The sequence below is a fragment of the Gopherus flavomarginatus genome, chromosome 4 (genome assembly GCF_025201925.1).
Source record: "Gopherus flavomarginatus isolate rGopFla2 chromosome 4, rGopFla2.mat.asm, whole genome shotgun sequence".
Classification (NCBI taxonomy): domain Eukaryota; kingdom Metazoa; phylum Chordata; order Testudines; family Testudinidae; genus Gopherus; species Gopherus flavomarginatus.
This window is the reverse complement of record NC_066620.1, coordinates 59,904,413-59,925,834: the sequence shown is the minus strand read 5'-3', so window position 1 is coordinate 59,925,834 and position 21,422 is coordinate 59,904,413. Positions and strand designations below refer to the sequence as shown.

The 21,422-nt window shown below is 42.6% G+C and overlaps 1 protein-coding gene across 1 annotated transcript in view; it reads right to left on the bottom strand.

Annotated features, from left to right (window-relative positions):
• The window catches only part of ALK (ALK receptor tyrosine kinase), a 637,574-nt gene that overhangs the window by 235,849 nt on the left and 380,303 nt on the right, over positions 1–21,422 (bottom strand). The window contains exon 5 of the mRNA XM_050948434.1: positions 781–908. Coding sequence (XP_050804391.1) covers positions 781–908 — 128 coding nt within the window. The remainder of the gene's footprint in view (positions 1–780; positions 909–21,422) is intronic.

Genomic DNA, 21,422 nt, shown 5'->3' with positions numbered 1-21,422 from the left:
CCCCTCTTATTTTTCTTCAGTGCCTAAAAACACATTCTTTTTAACTTTGACACTGATGACAACAGTCCTCTACTTGAACCACCTGTGCTGCGGTTGTCCATTATCTTCATTGGGATGGCAAGTATGTACAGCACCACACCTTCAGCAGCACAGCTGGATGTACCTTGCATGTTCAGCACCACGTGTTCTCTCTGCCTGGAACTGATAGCAATTTACTATGTGTTTGTACAGTGCTAACACAACAAGGCTGTAATCATAACTACACTTTTGAGCATGGCAATACAAATAATGATCAAAATTAGGTATAGGCTTCAATAGATTTCTCTATCCTGAAGAGTTTGAAAAAGGAACATACATTTAAATAAACTTTCACCAATTTTCCTAATAATATTTTCTAGACATATTTTAATAAAATCCACAAAAACCAATAGGCTAAGTACTACCACTAATAATCCTCTGCATTTACATATAATACCTGAGGATTCCAACATGATTCACAAACTGAATACATACAACTAAATTGAAATGTGACCACCTCTGGGGTGAAACACTGAAGTGAAGTGCTTGAATTAAGGATACAGCCTGTATTTAATGGAAGTGCTATCATTAAACTTCCCAGAAAACTAAAATGTCATGTACTGCATTGAATGCTTAGGGGAGACTAAGTTAGCTACAGTAGAACTTTTTACTATATGAAGATTGTATAATTGACAAAAACCTTTTAACTTAAAATGGTAGCAAGACACAATGAGTTCGAAAGAATGGAATACTCTACATTACCTGAACTGCAGTTCTTCATTGCAAAGGAGTCTATGGCAGCTACACTCCTGTTCCCACTAGCAACATATTCCAGTGAAATCCGAAAAGGTTTCTTAAGGTGTCCAACTCTCTTCTGCAGAAGCACCCATCTGGTCTCATCACAAAGCAAAAGGAAACAACACAGGATAAGAGTGGTAAGAAAGGAGGCTATTTTACAAGGCACACATGTCCAAACATAGCAGCTCGACCCACGGCTTATCATACTGTCCCCCTATGATGCCCCACCAGTGGCTTTTGCTTCCTTAGACTGCAAAAATAAACCTCTAAGAATTTTTTTTCCAAAGAGTGGAGATGTCATGACAAATGAATAACATCAGCTAATGACGGGTTCGCTCTCTCATCTGCCACACTTCTCAGCTCTGAGATCTCTTGCAGATGTTTTGCAGCTGTTTAAAAGGAGCCCAACTTCCTTTGCAAAGTGAGCTGTGAAATCTGTCACACATATGTACGCCTTCTCTAAATACCACTCTTTCCTGCCTTCCGCCAACAACGTCTGTTATACAGATTCAGGCAATAAGTTATCCTCAGAGGTTTGCTGAATAGCTGTATTTCCCAGACTTCATATCTGTTTGATGTAATGCATTTTGCTTCTATGTAGCTGGTTGGAACTCCAAATGCGTATGAGTTTTAAAATTAAAATGGCCCATTTCCCTGTCTGTACTGTTCCCTTAATTTGTACTTTTCTTTCTTTTAACTTGACTATGGCCCTGGAGACTAAGGGCCAAATTCAGAAATGATGTGTAAGGCAATGTAAGTTACATGTTGCTAAGCAAGCGCAAGTGGGAACAGCAGAGTCTGAGTCTATCCTGGCTTAATAATGTGTTCACTGAGAGGCTGGAAGAAAATTAAAGACCAACCCCTTACATGCATACCTCTCACCCTCCGACTTGTTGTTTTTGCTGCTGCACTCCACTTTTCCAGCCACTCAGCATCAAAGTTACACCTACTTAGATACTGTGGCACTTACTTAATATGCAACTTTCAGCATCTTAGCACATCACCCCTATATTTGGCCCTGACATTGTATGTCTACAGGACAGGTATAAACACAAGCCGTAACAATGTGAGTCTCCCTCCTCCCCTCAAACATGCCACAATCCTGACCTACAAGGTATACAGATTTATATTTAGGAACAAAAGGGCATGAATGGACAATTCACTCTCTGTGGCTCATTCCAACCTTAGTCACTGTGTAGAGCAGGGGTGGGCAAACTTTTTGGCCTGAGGGCCACATCTGGGTATGGAAATTGTATGGTGGGCAATGAATGCTCACAAAATTGGGGTTGGGATGCGGGAGGGGGTGAGGGTTCTGGCTGGGGATGAGGGCTCCAGGGTAGAGCCAGAAATGAGGAGTTCAGGGTGTGGGACGGTGCGCCAGACAAGGGCAGGAGGGTGAGGGCTCTGGCTGGGGTTGCGGGCTCTGGGGTGAGACTGAGAGATTTGGAGTATAGGAGGGTGCTCGGGCTGGGACCGAGGAATTCGGAGGGTGGGAAGGGGATGGGGTGGAGTGGGGTGGGGGTGGCTTAGGGGTGCAGACTCCGGGTGACACTTACCTCAAGTGGCTCCCAGTAGCAGCAGCAACATGTCCCCCACTCAGGCTCCTACATGGAGGCGCGGCCAGGCAGCTCTGTTGCACTCTGCCCCATCCACAGGCGCCGCTCCTGCAGCTTCCATTGGCTGTGGTTCCCAGCCAATGGGAGCTGTGGGGGCAGCACTCTGTACATTGCCCCTACTCAGAGTGGAGCCCCATGGCTGCCCCTATGCGTAGGAGTTGGAGGGGGGACATACTGCTGCTTTCGGGAGCCGCACAGAGCAGCCCCCGACCCTGCTCCCCGGCTGGAGCACTGGAGTGGGGCAAGCTCCAGACCCAGCTCCCCAGTAGGAGCTCGAGGGCTGGATTAAAACGGCTGGTGGGCTGGATGCAGCCTATGGGCCGTAGTTTGCCTACCCCTGGTGTAGAGGTTGTCAATAAAGATACCAATTAGTGACAGGTGCAAAAGGATGTTTTGTGATAGGAATAGTCATATTCTAGGAGCTAGACCAGCCCACCAATTCATTTCACGTGAGTCTGTTCAGTACCCTGGATGATGGTAACTTTTGGTCACTACCCATTTGACCATATTCAGACCATTAATACAGATGAGGAACTCTGTAGCCCTGCTGTATAGGCCTTTCCCCTGTTCTTTAAATTTCCTTTCATAGATTCTTCCAGGACACCAGAACAAAAAATGGATAAAAGCATATAAGATTTCCTTTTAAGCTTATTGTAATTGGTCATCTGGGAACAAACAGAACAGGTGTTCCATAAGGCCTGTTAGAAAATTCTCAATACACCGCAGCTGCAATTGTTTAAAACAGAACAAAAACATATTTTGCTTCCTTAGGATACTTTGAAACAGCAATATTAGGCATTTTTGAGGAACATTATAACTATTTCAGATTAACTTAATGGGGTCAGTTGCAAGAAAGTTTAGAAGCAGTTGCTCTTTTATAACTGCCTCTTGAAACAGAAGTTTCCTTATCAAGATCCCTAATTGCTCCATTTTATGTCGGTTTGTTATTATGGTGTTGTCAAGTGGGCTGGACATAGGAATTTATCTATCTTTAGTAAAAAGAGCATTGGAGCAGATGTTTCTGAGAAAAGAAACTACACAATTTACATGGATTCTGAATCAAATAAGAACTTGCCCAAATTTTGACATATTTTTCAAGCGACATTACCAGCTTAACAGCATCCCAAAAAGGAAATAAAATCATCTCTCTCTCTGGCACAGTATTTATTTTAATGAACTCATAATAATACATGTGTGCACCACTGCCCCATGCTGTGTAGAATCAGAACTGATTAACTGTGTATCACAGGTCCTACATTGTTAATAAATAAAATATATTCTCCTTTAGTTCCAATAGTTATAGCCAGTGCTTTTGGAGCAAGAAGATACGCATTCTATCCCCCACTGTCACTAATGGCCATGAAACACTGCACAATGACAACTGAAACACTGCACAATGACAACTGTGAAGTTCTTAGGAGGTCTTGGGTCTGGTAGAATATCTTAAATTCTTTACCCATCTACCTACTAACACCACTTTAGATTATTGAACTCTCTGATTTTTTTTTAAATAAGAAAATGTTATTTTTAAGCATTTATGCCATTTGATCCCCTTTTTGCTCTTCTTCTCAGCATGAATAGTGACACTAGACTGCTCGGTATCATTTCTTGTTTATGGTCAGTTTCACTTTCTGGTTCTCATGTGCCAGCCCAATAGTTTTGTTTTGAGGCTTCCACTACAAGGTGACATTCACAGGTGCCGACTCCTGCTCTGCCCCACCCTCTGCCCAAGCTCACCTCCAGCTTCTCCCCTGAGTGTGCCGCCGTGTCCTGCTTCTCCTCCCTACCTCCCAGCATTTGTGCTGCAAAACAGTTGTTGGGAGGAGGAGGAACGCGGTGTGCTCGAGGAAGAGGTGGGGCTAGGGTGGGGATTTGGGGATGGGTCCAATAAGGGCAGGGAGGGAGCGGAGTCAGGGCGGGGCCAGTAGGGTGCGTCAACGCCAAGGAAAGTTGGCGCCTGTGGTGACATTTACATCAAACTAATCTTCATTTATTCCCCTGCTTCTGGAATGTAGAGTACACACTTCGGATCACCCCTTTCCAGAGGGTCCAGTCTCCTGCTTGCATTGCATCCTGCTCTATATTAAGGCTGAAGGGGGCAAAGTTGGAAGCCACAATATCCCTCCAGCATGTGCAAGGCTGTGTGCAAGTTTTCTCCATCAAGCTTTTGTTGGATCAAACATAAAGCGTGAGAATTTGTATGGACCCAACATATGAAGCAGATGGCCAAGCTACCTGGGCCAACACTGTCACTTCGGGAGATGCTGGAGGCTGGTTGGTCTGATGCCTGACCTCCTCATTTATAATGTGATGAAGCCACCCTATGCCTTCAATACATCATTACGGCTTCATGCTGAAAGTGCCCAGCTGGTATATTTACATCCCTATGGTGGCCCAGAGCCGTTCAAAAGGACAAAAGCCACTGCTGCTTGACAGATACACATCTTAGTCTGAGTTGATATGTGGTGTTGACATTACACAGGCTCCCAAAAGCGTGCATAACACCCATAGCCTTGTTGACTTGATGTTTCATGTCAGCAAGGCAACTTCCCTCCTTGGTGTAAACAGAGACAAGATGTTCAAATGAACTGATGAATTCAACTTCTTGTCCATTGATTATGATGGTAGGAGTAGAGGTTCATTAGCCACCTTCATCAGTTTGGTCTTCTTCCAGGTGACTTGATGACCAAGCTTACTTGCTTCTTCCATATATAAATTATGGTCATTGATGAGATTAGTTCATGAGGATGTGAATACAGCCCTGTCATTCTCATATTCCAAGTCTATTATATAGAAGTATATAAGTAGTATGCAGTATCACCCGGGTATGCAGCTAGTGATGGCTTCCATCATTCGGTCAATAATGGGGTTGAACAGATCATTTGGGGGCAACCACACACACTGAATGGATGCCACTACTGTGCTCAAACCAATTGGACATCCTACTACCTAAGCAGTCACAGCTCTCTCTTTAGCAATGCATTTCTACAAGAAGATTGAGGAATTTTCTAGGTACACCAGTAACTTTACAGGCACAGCCAAAGGAGTGACAATCAAAAGAGTCAAAGGCAGCTTTTAAATCAATAAAGGCTATATACACCTTATCCTTCCTCCTACTATTCCCTGCAAAATAAATCTTGTGTTCACTGAAATTAAAGAAAATCAGATCAAATCATGGAAGCATTTTTATCCATATGCTGTTCTTTAAGCCACCTCTCTTTTCCCACCCATCCCTTTAAAAAAAACCAAAAACTTGGAGACTAAAGCCATCTCATCAGTGTCCCTTTAATCTCTAAAAGGTAACTAATTTATCTATAAGCAGGGTGAACCAGCTTTGGATATAATTTACTCTGAAAAAATGCAGGAACATCTGTATATCATGAAAAACATTCCTCACTGTTTCAAAAGACTGATGGATTTTAATTCCAAGTACACAGTGGCCTTCAACAATGATTTCCATTTCTGTGCTACCGCTAACCCTCTGGATAAATGTGTCAAGAGTTTTAGGAATTGCTTTTCTGAGTTACTGGTGCAATAACTTCAGTTTGAAATTCTCAGGTCTCTCATAGTTTACCACTGAAACTTTATTAACTTTCAGAGCTGTGGCCAAGCAGATATTTTATGTCACTGGAATTCAAGACAGAGGAAGGGTAGGCTCACTTGAGGCCAGATTCATTACAAACCTTCTTCAGAGTTTGTGATGCAACTTCCTAGAAATGGATTTTTTTAGGCTGAAGTAATCTATGTGAAAAAAATGGGTAATTCTCAGTCCACTTCCTAGTAGAGAGGTGGGCACATCACAAAAAACACTATAAATATGACAGTAACTGGCAGATTTATCAGGGACATCAAACAAGGAGTGAATGACCCAACGGAGAGAAGCTATCCTCATGCCTAGAAGTGTATCGTTATAAAGGAAGATTGGTGGATCAGAATGGGAAAAGATTCATGGTCCACAGTTTAGCTGTTCTATAAATAGACCAGACATCATGCTCTAGATCTATCACACATGAATGTTTTTACAGCACCACATTCCCTCTAAAAATCTAACCCTCCCCAACAAACAACCTTCACCCCCACCCTTGACCTGTAGCAGGATATGCTGTATGGTAAATTATATCTGCTGGTAGCTTAACTATTTGTATTTCCATCACACTATTACAGCAGCCTACATTTTTGTGACACTTTAGAAATCATTTTATCAAGGTAGCAGAAAGGGACTTAAACTATTATTTAGGCAAGAAGAGGGGAAATCTCCAATGCAGAGTCGTGCTCAATAACTGTTGGACATGTAACCCTCTCCACTCCTACAAACAGGATACAGTAAAACAAGATTCAGATTCACATAACACCTTTTATTTGAAGGGTATCCTCCAAAGTGCTTTACAAAACAATGAATTAAATACTGGCACATCAATGGCTGTATGGAAAAAGGCACACTGCAATAACTCACATGTAGCAATGAGTATTAAAATCTCTTTTATCAAGAGAGGACAGCCAGGAGTATCTCCCTAATCTTTATCCTTTGAGATCTTTAGTGTCTACCTGGACACCTATCAAACAGCAGAAGAGACCACAATTTAATGTCTTCTAATGTGAATGACGGCACTGTTCACAGGATGGTGGTGCCATCTCCTTGTCCCGCTATTGCACTGGAAACAATCCCAAGTCCTCGTCCAGGCGTGGGCTCTGAACATTGCTGCTCAGAGATGGCCAAGCAGGACTGACATTGAGCAATGACTGCTACCTCCTGATATACAGTGGGCCAAATTCAACACTGTTGTAATTCCAGTAGAATCACTAGAGTTACACCAGGGATGAATTCTTTTTAATAGTTCTAATATTTAGAATATAAGCAACAGCTCAACATGCAGATTAAAAATGTCATGATTTTCTGACGTTGCCCAAGAATTTGAGCAAAGTAAAACCCTTGATCCAAATATTCTCAAACTTTGGAAAACTTCAGACCCAGATCCAAACTCTGCCACCAGGGCCCATGTCACAGTTTGAGAGGAGCAAGTGCTTGCTGAAGGGCTGAACTGGACTCTCAGAGTTCATTAGTGCCAGTCTTCCATAGCCAGAAGGATCATTGCAGGACTAAAAGAGAACCTCAGTCCCCAACATGGGCCAAACATGTTGCCTCCTCTACACTCTTAAAGAAGAAGAGAACAGTCATGGGAATAGAATGCTGGGCACTTTAACGGCATTGGTTGCACAGCACCAACCACAGGGTTAAGTCTTTATGGTCACCTCTCAAACTATCCTAAGTATTGCCATAATCCCAACTCTTCCCAAACCTCCCAGTTACAATCCAGCTCTTTTTTAGCTCTCAAGCACTAGTTTTGCTTATTCAAAGCATCAGTTTCAGTGGACAAAGTACGATCTTTTTGGGTAAAAACTTGACTTTTGGGAGATATTTATAATTTTAGACCCCCTACAGTTGTTCACAAAGTATTTAATCTGGGGAGGTATTTTACCGATTAATACTGACCAAAACATTAGTGCATTAAATGTCATTTTGCGTGCTTCTCTGGATAACACAAGCATCAAGCCGTTTGAGTGCAAGCAGTCACGATACTTTCTGGGAAGCAGAGTGTTCTGAAAAAATGATCAGCTAGAGCCAGAAATGGAATCTCATGCTGAAAAATTCATGCCCTACATATGCCAGTCTGACTGCATACTTAGAGGATTTTGATAATCCCTGCCCCATATGTATGTGCACACACTGGTTTGTTGGGGTATTTATTACACCTCCTCAGTGTGGAAGTATAATAAAATACTTAACTGTATCAATGATTTTATCCTCAATCCCCCATATATCTATTCTTCTCACACAATCACTTCTGTGACTTTTCCCAAGACTTCTGTGCATGAAGGGTGAAATTCACTCTTGCTCTGAAAGCCAGCACATGGTCCATGTCACTACTTAAACACTCAAAAAAGGGGCTTAAGTGTTGCATGATCCTTGTACAGGCCATTTGAAGTGTATGCATTTCACCCAGAATGCCCTCCCAGTTTGGGTCTGGAAAGTCACAAATTTCTCATTATCCAGGCTAGCATCCCTATTAAGGAAAGCACTTAAGCATGAGCTTAAATGCTTAAGTGACAAGCACAAGCTTAAGTGCCTCCCTGAATCAGGGCCTCAGATCTCTGCTTATGGCTCACTTCTTCTACCTTGACCACAGAATAAACAATTTTTTTTAAATTAAAAAACTTCACAGTTAAGATTCTGCTGATAATCAGTTTATTTCTGAAACCCGTGTCCTTCCTCACCTCAACCCTCACTCTCGTTTTTTAGCCTATTAAGTCATGCCTGTTAATAGAACCTAAGATTTTCAGGACAGGGACTTCACCCATTTCTTTTTCTTTTTCTTTTTTTGTTTTGTTTTGTTAAAAAGTGTTCTGCACACTTTTGAGAGCTATACAATTAAATGCAACAACAATAGCTGTGGTTAGAGTATTTCAAATCAAAACACATATCCAGCATCATTAACTTTGAAAAAGTTATAATTTGCTCCTTAAAAATCATATCTTGTTAAGGAGAGGATTAAAATGACAAAATTCTCACCAGGATGACTAAAGAGATTTTTCTTCCCTCCTTCTACTTGGGAATTTGGGAAAGAGATGAACTATGCCCTTCTTGCACACGGTTCCATGATTAAAAGTGGTTTATAGTGGTCAATAATCCTCCAGACTCAAGTCAATCTGTGCCTACCAACTGATACTGCATTAGGGGTGAACAAATTAGATCTATTTGGGCTGCAGTCATGATTCCTCTCAAAATTCCAGGAAAGAGAAAATACTATGGATGAACCACAGAAAATTCTGTAGACTTTTTTTCTCATTAACTCAAACTGTATGTATGTTAATGTTACCCTGCATTGCCCTGAGATTATTTTAAGTGATCCACATTACATTTATTTCAATGAATTGATCTTAAAACTACTTAAAATACAAGAACCCGGGCACTGGTTAGCTGTTTTTGGAAAAGAGCTATTTTCTAAAGAGGCAGTTAGTAATATTTTGCTGCCTACGGGTGCAGCATTAACACAGAAGGACCTCCCCCTTGTGCAAATCAGAAATTGTGTATCGAACTCTTCCACTTGGAGAGCACTTGAATAAAGAAAAGAGGAAAATTGCCATTCATTTTACTATGTTTCAGTTAAAACTACTTGCCTCACTAGTCCTGTTTCATCAACATTTTACATTTAAAAAAGTCATAATGGATAGTGATACCAGTTTAATATAGGATTTAATAGCAATTGATAACATTTTGTAGAGAATTTAAGCCATCCTATAGGATTCTATAGCAGGAATCCTGCTGTCTTTTAGATAGTATTGTAAAAACTATCTATAGAGCTCTGCTTAGGCCCTGATCCAAAGCCCATAGAAGTCAATGCAAAGATTCCAACTGACTTTAACAGGCATTGGTTCAGACCATTAATTTCCACAGGAATCTATTATTAGCTCTATTAAATGCTACAGGACTTTTTGCTAAGGGATGTGCTGGAAAGGGTTCTTGGAACCTTATAGGAGACCTCTGTTAAAATTCTGCCACAAAACTGAAGGGATGGCTGCGGTGATATCCTGACTTTTGTTCCTTCAAGAAGAAGTCCTATATTATTTTAATAGAGATTAAACTACTAGGGTTCTACAGAAATATAATAGGGCCCTACAGAAATTACTCTATAATCTTTAGGCCTGGATTGTAAACCAGGAGCAGTGCATAGCTCCCTTGCCCTAGAAACTGGGCAAGAACAAGATTGTGACTGAGTTGCAATCGAATAGTTCCTTGCTTGTGCCAGGGAGGAAATAATCTGAACCATCTCTTTGGGGCGGTCACATCAGGCTATTGCCTCTAGTCACGTACATGCAAGGAAATGGGGTTCAGCAGCCTGGCAGTAGCTGCTTTGCTTCCCACGTATGCTCTGATGTTGTGAGAAGCCCTCACAAAAGATCCTTAGCCATGCAGGGCTGGGGTATAAGGAGGAGGACTGACAATTAAGGCCAGAGAATTTAATAGAGAATGGCATCTCTTGCACAGGGTTTGTGAACCATCCCACATGATCATATAGTAGATATCATACAGAATTTACAAGAAAATTCTATATGATGACACAAAAACAAAGAAAGTTCACCTGTAGGAGAACTATCCTTGTCTATTAAATTCTATAGGGCTTTTTTTCTTAAGGAATGGAGTTTACCCCTTTCTTGAGAGGCTGATGAAGAATCCCTGCCAGAGAGATTACATTAATTATTTTTATTAAATTACCTACCCAGCACCTGGAACTCTACAAAACAGTCTCCTTGCTCGGGAGAGTTTACAAACTATGACCTCAGTACTGCAGAGACTTAATCTCATGAGTAACTGAAGAAATAGAGCCTCAGAGTTTAACTCGCAATATTTTAATGGACTTCAATGGGAGGTGAATCAGATCTGGAGTTAAGATGAGAATAATAGGAAAAGACAAATCAGGGAGAGAATGAGAGGTCAGAGATACGGATGAAGATAATAGTGGTTGTTCAGATGAGGAACAAACAGATTTTCAAGAAAATTTCACTAAAGGGCAGGTATTTCTAAAAAAATGTCCTTGAGGAATACTTGAAGACTCCCTTACAAGGTCTTTGTCTCTGAGCATTCCAGTTTATACAAATTCAATATTGTGCTGTACTAGCAAATGTATTGCATGTCTAGCAAATGATTTTTTTTTTTTGGCCCAGTGTGATTGCCTCCTTCCTTGGTTAAGAGAAAATATATATATTTTTTCAAAATCATGAGATTTTAGTGTGTTTCTCTAATGCATGAGGGCTCTTCAGCTCCACCTCCTCTTGCACTCTTCCTCCCATTTACACATAAGCCTGATTATATTTGCTTTAATGAAACACAGAGATTAAACTGAATTCTGTAAACAGACTGCAACAAATTGTTGGCGGTATATAAGCCAAGACTACTATAGCCACATTTAGTATTTATATAACCTCTTACATCTTCAGAGCACTGTACAGACATCAGCCAATGATTCCTGACAACTTCTCTATAGAGGTAAGCAAGTATTATCCTCAATTTACATGTGAGGAAATTGAGGCATAGAAAGGTTGATGGCAAAGCTGGGATTGGTATTCAGGAATTCACAATTCCTAGTCCTATGCTTAAGACCCTTAACCATGATGCGTTGGATAAGAGTAATTAAATTTCATGCTTCAGAGAATAATTTAATTGCCTTTGTGGTGTCAGAAAAAAATTCCATCCCCTCAAACTAGTGGACAGCATTGCACAATTTTCTAGGAGCATTTTTAGCAGGAGTTACGTTTTCCTCTGACTCATCATACATTAGCCACTAGCAGGACCCTGGACTAGATGGGCTACTGGCCTTATCCAGTCTATAAATTGCTATGTTCCTCTACAAAGAATAATTTAGAACCAAGGTTATGCAAAGCATGAGCAGAAACAGCCTTCTCTATCTTCCTAGACTGAACAAGGAAATGGGACTATGTTTCCATTCAAGCCATTTTTTTCCTCATTAGCAGTTAGTTTGAATAGATACTGCAGGGTATATTACAGAGTGTTCCCTACTGTTAAAGGAGATCACACACTGTTCAAGAATCTAACAGTCTTATTTCCACTGATGTCAAAAACAATCTTGCTTTCATTACAAACCTGGACCAAAGGCCAATATCAAGGCTTCAGAATGAAGTAACATGAGTCAGACATCCAGAGGAGAAGACCAGTGGCAGGGCTATTTTGAAATAATTGAACTTGCGCAGCATCTGGATGACCAATTAAAAGGAAATTGTCATTACTGAGTGCAGGGGTGAAAATTCAGACTAGAGCTAAAGGGGAGTTTAAATGTCACATTAGCTCACAGTTTATGGGCCAAACACTATAATAAAATATTTTAATGCTGGAAAGCTGAATGAGAGTGAAGGTTTTGCGTCAGAGAATAGATACTGCACATATCTACTTTGATATCCCTTTGGATACATTAGTGTGCAGAGGTTAGTGGGTTTAATAATGTAGATTTCAGAACAATATATCAATAAATTGGATCGGTGATTAAGCAGAGAACTGGTTGGCCCAGAGAATGCGTAAGAGGACAAAGAGTTGTTCATCTCCAGATGACTCATTGAAATCCAGTACAGATCTGTAAAGAACTCTTGACAAAGTCGTTACCGTCTGATGCCATCCCTCCCAGACCATTACTTTAGATATCTCCCAATGTATAGTTGTGACGTTCCCCTCCGGTGTTATCTGGACCAGAGATCTGCTAGGTCACTCCAATCCTTGACTTTGGGAGCCAGCCTTACCCTGCTCTGCTGTGAGAACCCCCACTCCTAGGCTGTTCATGCACAGCCTCTAGCACAGGGTTTCTCAAACAGGGGTTGCCACTTGTGTAAGGAAAGCCCCTGGTGGGCCGGGCTGGTGTGTTTACCTGCCCCGTCCACAGGGCCGGCCAATCACGGCTCTCACTGGCCGCGGATCGCTGCTCCGGGCCAATGGGAGCTGCTGGAAGCAGTGCAGTCTGAGGGATGTACTGGCCGCTGCTTCCAGCAGCTCCCATTGGCCCAGAGCAGTGATCCGCAGCCAGTGGGAGCTGCGATCAGCCAGATCTGCAGACGAGGCTGGTAAACACACGGGCCCGGCCCATCAGGGGCTTTCCTTACACAAGCCGTCACCCCTGTTTGAGAAACCCTGCTTTAGAATGTAAGCTGCTCCCAGCTACTTGCAACTGAATGACGCTAGCCAATATCTCCGGTCCCAGACACAACCCTAGGAACCTCTGTCATGCAGTGTCCAGTTATACCTGCTGGACACTGCAAGCTTATACGAGTTTCAATTTAACAAAGAAACTGATATGTTCCAGGATTGTTTTCCCAAGGGGAGCCTCTGACATGCTTCAAGCCAAACACACTGCTTCAGGTAGAATAAACAAACAGATTTATTAACTATAAAGACTGACTTATAATCACTTAAAATCTAAGCATAACAAGTCAGATTTAGTTAAATGAAATAAAAAACATTCTAAACTGATCTTAACACTTTCAGTGCCTTTACAAACTTAGATGCTTCCCACCACAGGCTGGCTGGGTGCTCTTCAGTCAGGCTCTCCCCTTTAATCAGTGCTTCAGTCGCTTGGTGTGGTGTCTGTAGATGTAGATGGAAGAGAGAGGAAGAGTATGGCAAATGTCTCTCCCTTTTATCATGCCCTTTCTTCCCTCTTGGCTTTGCCTCCACCCCTGCTTCAGAGTCAGGTGAGCATTACCTCATCACAGTTCTAAACTGACCAAAGGAAAGGGGGTGATTTCCTCAAGAGTCTAACAGATTCTCTTGTTGCTGCTTAGGCCAGCGTCCTTTGTTCCCATGAGGCTGGGTTGAGTTTGTCCCATACCTGCCCTGATGAGGTGTGAACTGCCTCTCTGCTCTTGGAGAGTTTTTGTCTGGGCTTGCTTTAAGCCATGAGGATACATTTTCAGTCTCATAACTATATACTTGAAATTATAACCTATAACAACAATGCTCAGTACATCATGAGCCTTCCAAAGACACTCGACATGACAAACTTTGCATTGGATACCACACAATCATTTCATAAGTATGAACATGGGGATGTAGGGTGTTCCCCTGAGGTACAGAGCATCACAAGAGTTACAACGCATTGGCTCTTCTTATGAGCTGAAGAAGCACCTTCTACTAATTTTTATTTGTATCATGCCCAGATATATGCAAGGTGTGGTACAAGGTATAAATAAGTTAGACAAAGTTCCTCACAATTTAGAATGTAGATATGATGCAAAGTGAGGGTAAGCATCAACAAGAGAGACCTGATGGTGGGTGGAGGATGTGTATTTAGTAATGAACAAACAGTTTTCTTTTTTTAATTGAATTTATTTCGTTTTTGCAGGCTTTGGGGCAGAACTTAGTCTTTAGCATGACTTTGAATGAAGTGAAGGGGTTGGCTTGGAAAGCTGTGCATCTTCTTACTTATGTAGGAACCATGTTATCTATCCTGTTATAGATTTTTTTTTGTATTGAATATTTTATAGGAACAGTACTTCAATTATGAGGAGAGGCTGAGGGATCTGGGATTGTTTAGTCTGCAGAAGAGAAGAATGAGGGGGCATTGATAGCTGCTTTCAACTACCTGAAAGGGGGTTCCAAAGAGGATGGATGTAGACTGTTCTCAGTGGTAGCAGATGACAGAACAAGGAGTAATGGTCTCAAGTTGCAGTGGGGGAGGTTTAGGTTGGATATTAGGAAAAACTTTTTCACTAGGAGGGTGGTGAATCACTGGAATGGGTTACCTAGGGAGGTGGTAGAATCTCCTTCCTTAGAGGTTTTTAAGGTCAGGCTTGACAAAGCCCTGGCTGGGATGATTTAGTTGGGGATTGGTCCTGCTTTGAGCAGGGTGTTGGACTAGATGACCTCCTGAGGTCCCTTTCAACCTTGACATTTTATGAATAAAAAATTTTGGGGGAAAAAAAAGAGATGAGAGAGATGATTGTATAAAATGTCCCAGTGACTTATTCTAAGAGATGGAGCTAGGGAAGTCAACACCGACTCATCATAGCAATTGGCACACTGGAGATTAGACAGGGCCACCCAGAAAAACTGAAATTTGGATTCAGATTCCAAATTAAATTCAAAGAGAGAGAGAGAGAGAGAGAGAGAGAGAGAGTGTGCACACGCATGCGAGGCTCTCTGTAGCATTCATTCTTCACGGGAGATAAATGTTCTTGTAACTGGCAGTGAGAATATTTGTGATTACAAGACTAAATATTTTAGGCCCAAACTGAAAAACGGCTATTGGTTTTCAGTGCCTCAATTACTGAGCGCATAATATGAAACGTGGTGAGTTTGATTGTTCAAGGCAATGTTTGGGTTGTGTTGACTTCATTTGGAATTCTGGATGCTTCTAAAATGCTTCCTCAAGGAACGTCAAGTTGCATATCCAAAAATAGAAGGCAGTCAAAATCAGTGGCCACCTTTGAACATTTGGGCCACATATTTGAGATGTGTCCAACCCACAAATCTGATATCTGTCTGTACCCTGAGGCTGACAGTGCTTGGATCTGGGGTTTTGGTTTGGTCCCATATTTTTTAGTCGATACTTACTCTGCACACTGTTTTCAGAGTAAACAGTGTAACCCCTAACTAGTACTATGCCCTGAAAACAGACTGCCAAGATGTGACAGTGCCATTTATTGGCCAATGAAAGTTAGATATAAAGATGTCTGAACTAAGAGGCTCATTTCCTCAGGTTAATATTGCAGCTGAAATTGAAGGTTGTTTGGATGGCGATTTTAAAACAACATGAAAAGGTTATGATTGTCCTTAGTGTTTAATGCTAACCCATTTCCATTCATGCATACCCTCAATGTTGTCATTCCATCAACACTATTTCCCCCTTGGTATTACATCTAGTTCTTTTCCAGCTGTAATAAATCCTTTTATTATTACCTCAGTACTTACAACACACAACCAAACACACTCATTGGGATAGTTTGTGTCTTTAGGCACAGCCCTGAGGAAGGGATAGTGAATAAGTTGCACTATCCCAGGACTATCCCCAGAAGGTACCGTGATTACAGAGACACTTCTGAGTCCTCGTTTCTTCTCTACTTTCTGCTATTCACAGCTGAGAGGAATAGCAAGCTAGCCTATACCAGGAGCAAAGTACAACGCAACACACCCTATGCCAGTTCAGCAGCACTAGACAGCAAGTAGGAGGGATGAAGACACCCATCCTCTACCCCTTACTCAGGTTGCAGGGAGAGGTGGGATAAGGGGACTCTGCTACTGCCTGCCTACATAACTTTGAACAAATCATATCACCTCTCTGTACCTCAGCTTACCCATCTGTAAAATGGGGATAATACGAACTACTTACTGTACATAGGTATTGTTAGGTTTGTCTATACAGCAGTTGGAGTGAGCCTCCCAGCCTGGATCAACAGAAATAATTACCAAGGTTCACACTAGCACTCTAAACAATAGCTCTACAGACCACACTTTGAAGTTTCAGCCCCCACAGCCCTTGGCTTCAGACTGAAACCAAGATGCAATTTCAAAGCCCCATCTATAAAGCTCTTTTTAGAGCACTAGCGTGAGTCCTGCTAGCCCAAGTCTGTTGACTGGGCTGGGAGGCTCTCTCTAAAATGCTGTGTAGACATATCCTAAGAGTTATTCATTGATGGGTGAAATTCACCCCTGTGCAGAGGGCCAGCAAAAGGGCTAGGCAACATTTAATTCCCACTCAAACCCTATTTTGAGTGTTTCAGTTTGTCTGCATAGCGATGAAGTGCTTCGAGCTCCTGGGATGGAAGGAGTCGCAGAGATCCAGAACATCAGTGGTGCAAGTAGGGCAGTATGGTCTGGTACACTGTACCAGTAAGCTATTTATACCCAGCATGCCACACTGGAAAGACAAGGAAGGAGCAGAATGTGGGGCCGCTGGGTGACCCCATGCCAGCAGCTCCTCTAGTGCGGCTGTATCACCCCCAGCCTTTCCCAGGGCTGCCCAGAGGATTCAGGGGGCCTGGGGCAAATTGGGGGAGCTGCAGCGCTTGTACTCAACTGTGAATTTCCTGACATTTATCAGCCTCTTCATGTTATCACTAGGATACTTTTCTTTACTATTTCCCAGAATTGCTTCCTTGCAGGTAAGATTCTTTACCTTATTGCTCCCCTCCACCACAAAGCTACCTGGATGCTCTAGTACAGGGGCAAGCAAATTTTGGCCTGAGGGCCACATCAGGTTTTGGAAATTGTAAGGAAGGCTGGTTAGGGGAGGCTGTGCCTCCCCAAATAGCCAGGCATGACCTGGCCCCACCCCCATCTGAGCCCCCCTGATTCTCACCCTGATGCACCCCACTCCACAGATCTCTGCCCCATCCACCCCCACTGCTCCCTGTCACCGGCCTGCCCCTGGAACCCCTGTCTCTATCCTGACTGCACCCCTCTATCCAACCCCTCCTCTCTTTCCTGACTGCCCCGCTGGGATCCCTGCCCCATTCAACCCCTGTACCCTGCTCTCTGACCACCCTGACCCCTATCCACACCTCCACCTCTTGATCACCACCCCGAACTCCCCTGCCCTCTATCTAACCCCCCCGCTCCCTGCCCCCTTATTGCGCTGCCTGGAGCACTGGTGGCTAGTGGCACTACAGCTGTGCCGCCCAGCTGGAGTCAGCCACGCAACCGCGCAGCACAGAGCAATGGGTCAGGCTGGGCTCTACAGCTGCGATGCCCCAGGAGCTCACAGCCAAAGCATTGTGCCAGCGGGCTCAGGGGCCGGGCAGGAGGGTCCCGCAGGCCGTAGTTTGCCCACCTCTGCTCTTGTGTGAACTGAAACACATCTTCATCTCTGCAGCTCCCCCACTTTATCTCCCACACATTGCTTACTCAGTACAGAGTGGGGTTTTGCCTTTTTCATCAATATTAAGATTTATATTGACTCTCAAAGTCTCACGCTGACCTCTCCTTTTCCTTAACAAACATAACCACAAAGCACTCAGGTTCTGAGTCTGCCAGGAAGAACAATCAATACTGCTGAATAAAAATTCACCTATGGCTCACAGTAGCCCTTGCCTCTGCCCAGCTCAAAGATTTCATGTATTTTCAGCTCGTTAGCAATTCCTAGATGATGGAAACTTCAGCAGCCTCTGCACCAATCCGAATCCATTTTGGATGGATATTCTGTGCTGAGAAATACCACTAGGTATATAATAGCTTCTCTTAATTAATTAGCCTCTTACAGTTGGTATGGGTACTTCCACCTTTTCGCGTTCTCTGTATGTATAAATATCTTCTGTCTGTGTGTTCCATTCTATGCATCCAATGAAGTAGGCTGTAGCCCACGAAAGCTTATGCTCATTGTATGACCTTGGGACAGTGTTAATGAAAGGTACTGTACCTTGATCAAAACACGCAGAGGGCCTGTCTCCCCACTATGTGTAGCTGAAAGGTCTTCATGTCAGTGTCCCCAACCAAGAGTAATTCAGAGGAAGGGGGAACAAGGGGCCAGTGGCCCCAAAGCCCTATGCAAATAGCAGTGAGAGGCTACAGCCTCTGTTCCCAATCATAAGCTGTACAGGAGCAGGCAGGGGAACAAGGGGGCCTGCACAACAGCCACACAGCCTGACCCTGTGTTCAGTAGATTTTACCCCCTCAACTCCTCTGCTCCACCTACATCCAGCATTGAACCTTGTACAATCATTTACATCTATGCACAGTGAGTGTAAAATGCTACTCATCTAATCTAGTACCATTTTACACCCACTTTGCACTAGCGTAAATGACAGCAGATGATGCAGGGCAGTGGAGAATCAGGCCTTCAGGTTTTGCAGGTGGTGTGAGTTTCCCCCAAAGTGCACAAAGAGGAACTTTCTGGTTTAAGAACAACATTTTTTTTTTAAAATAGTATAACATTTAAAACCAGAGCCAAATCCCCCTGGTCTATTGTGCAGCAAGTGGCTGTGTTTGAGAATCACATCTGTAGAAAGACCCCAGCGCACACAACAGATCCATCAACATTTTGAAAGGTGAATGAACAAAGGATTTAGGAAGTAGAACAGCTGTTTCAATTACGGCATTGGGAGCACAAGCCGTAGGCATTCAGTGATGCTGAAAGCCCATGAGCTGTGGGGAACAGAGCTATGTTTATGGATAATAATGAAAAGAGCAAGGCCCTTCATATATTCAAAGCAAACAGATAGCAAGTGCTTTGGTGGCAGTGGGTTGTTTTCTGAGTCAATCTTCCAGATTTTTATTTCTGCTTTGCAAACATGAACAAACCCTCTTTCTGTGGACTGCAAAAGAAATCAACTACTCCAGTACTGCGTTTGGCTGTTCCTAAGAAGATTTTGACTTCCTGCTTCACAAATATGATTTTAAACGTGACCCTCTCTGCTTCCTCATAAGAGTTGGTATCTTGAAGGGTTTCAGAGTGGTAAACCTGTTAGTCTGTATCAGCAAAAAGAACAATGAGTACTTGTGGAACCAAAGAGACTATCAAATTTATTTGGGCATAAGCTTTTGTGGGCTAAACCCCACTTCATCGGATGCATGCAGTGGAAAATACAGTAGGTAGATATATAGACACAGAGAGGTTAGTGGATGTGAAATAGCTCTCTCCAGCAGGCAATGTCCCATGTTAATAGTCACATCATCACATCCAGAGAAATCATGAACCTCTGTAACTTATGAATATTACATTTCATGCTTACCAGTGTAGACCATGTCAATTCAAAAAGTGACATTGGAAATTTTGGTTCAATCAGTTATCTAAGCTCCTTAACAGGAAATATTATACAGAGAATAATTAAGCTGGCTGTACTGAGATACAGAGAAATTATTCCCTTGAGGGATTCTGGCTAAATCAACACACAATATACACATTATATACAGAGCAGGTAGATGGTAAACTGAGGTTGACCTAAACTCTGGTTCAGTGAAGTTTGTTTACCTTCATCAGGTTGCACTGGTAAAACTTAACTTACCAGTGTAATGCAGCCACCTCTGGGATGAAATGTAACAGCTATTAATAGAAAGGGTTACCACCTCTGAGGAACAAAAAAAGGCACCATCCAGGATGATCTGGAGCTCATAAAACTGGACAGCTGGCAGTGTGTGCTGCCACCCTTACAGATTTTATGGCACAGCTATCTCAAAGAAGGGATGATCCTAGGAAAACCTGGATAGGTGGTAACCCTATTAACAGAGCACAGCAACACTACATAGCACTTAAGGTCAAGTAGTGAAACAGAAATGGGGAAATTCAGGGAGGGAGAAGATGATTTCCCAAACTGTAATTTGGCCAGAGAACCAGGGCTGTAAAGGCCTTAGCTCTACCAAAACTGGCATGGGATCTTTAATTCTCACAAATTATCATATCATAGCAAGGATCTAGTTTTATGCCTCTTCTGACAGATGGTGTTATCCCATTTTTGGGATGACTGTTTGAAGCCCTCAACACATAGCATATCCAAACTCCACAGTAATTGTCTGAAAGAAGGTGGGGGCTCAGAAGGGCAGGCAGTGGAGTTTATGAGCATCACAGGTGCTCTCACCAAAAAAACTGCGTAAGGGGTCACAGCTATTACAGGCCAGGGCAGATGTAGTAAGTGTAGCGATTTGTCTGTGCAGTTGCCTTGTCTCTGGAATGGGAAGGGCAGATCCCATATTCACACAATGTCCCTGCATTGTACCTCCATGCAAATCCACTTACTCTGGCTCCACACAAGGGATGAGAATTTCCCGCTTAGAGGGACCCTTTGATTTCCTGCTGCGGTGCCATGAGGAACAGCTGCCAGGTACCCTGCTGAGTAGATGCTAGATCAATAGCTTAATTAGTTGATGACTACACTGCACTTGGAAGATGAGAAGTACAATATCATTATTAGAGGTAACTCCTTTGATCAAAGCTCTTCACCTCCACTTCTTCATTCTTTCATGCACCATGTTGAATTATTGATATTTCTGGATCAATGGTCCTGAAGATTCCGTAGTAGCCACCTCTAGAATCTTTATTCTTGAGCTATGTACTCGCTACTCCAAATAAACTCAACCTCCTGTACATTGGGCAGCTGACACAGTAATACAAATGCAGAATATTAGCACAATTTATTAAAATAGTCTATTCTTTGCCCCTTCTCCATGATCCATCCTAATTGTGCAGCCCTTTGAAAGTGCAAAGGGCTATGGATTGTTATTAAAATTTCAGTCTAAATGATTCAATCCTTGCTCCTCTCTCTCAAATTAATCTCAAAATGGAAGATCCACTTTCATTGTTAAATGTGCCAAGTTTGTAATGAATTATCTTGCAGCCTTTAGAATCTCCCCAGAGACACACCCTTCAGACTCAGCCTGCTGCTATGTGCCTGGTTTATCTCAGAGATTTTATGGATTTAGGCTAGAATTTTGCAGTTTTGTTATAGCCACTGTCATAAACAGATAGTTAAGGGTTAATGTCTCTTTTACCTGTAAAGGGTTAA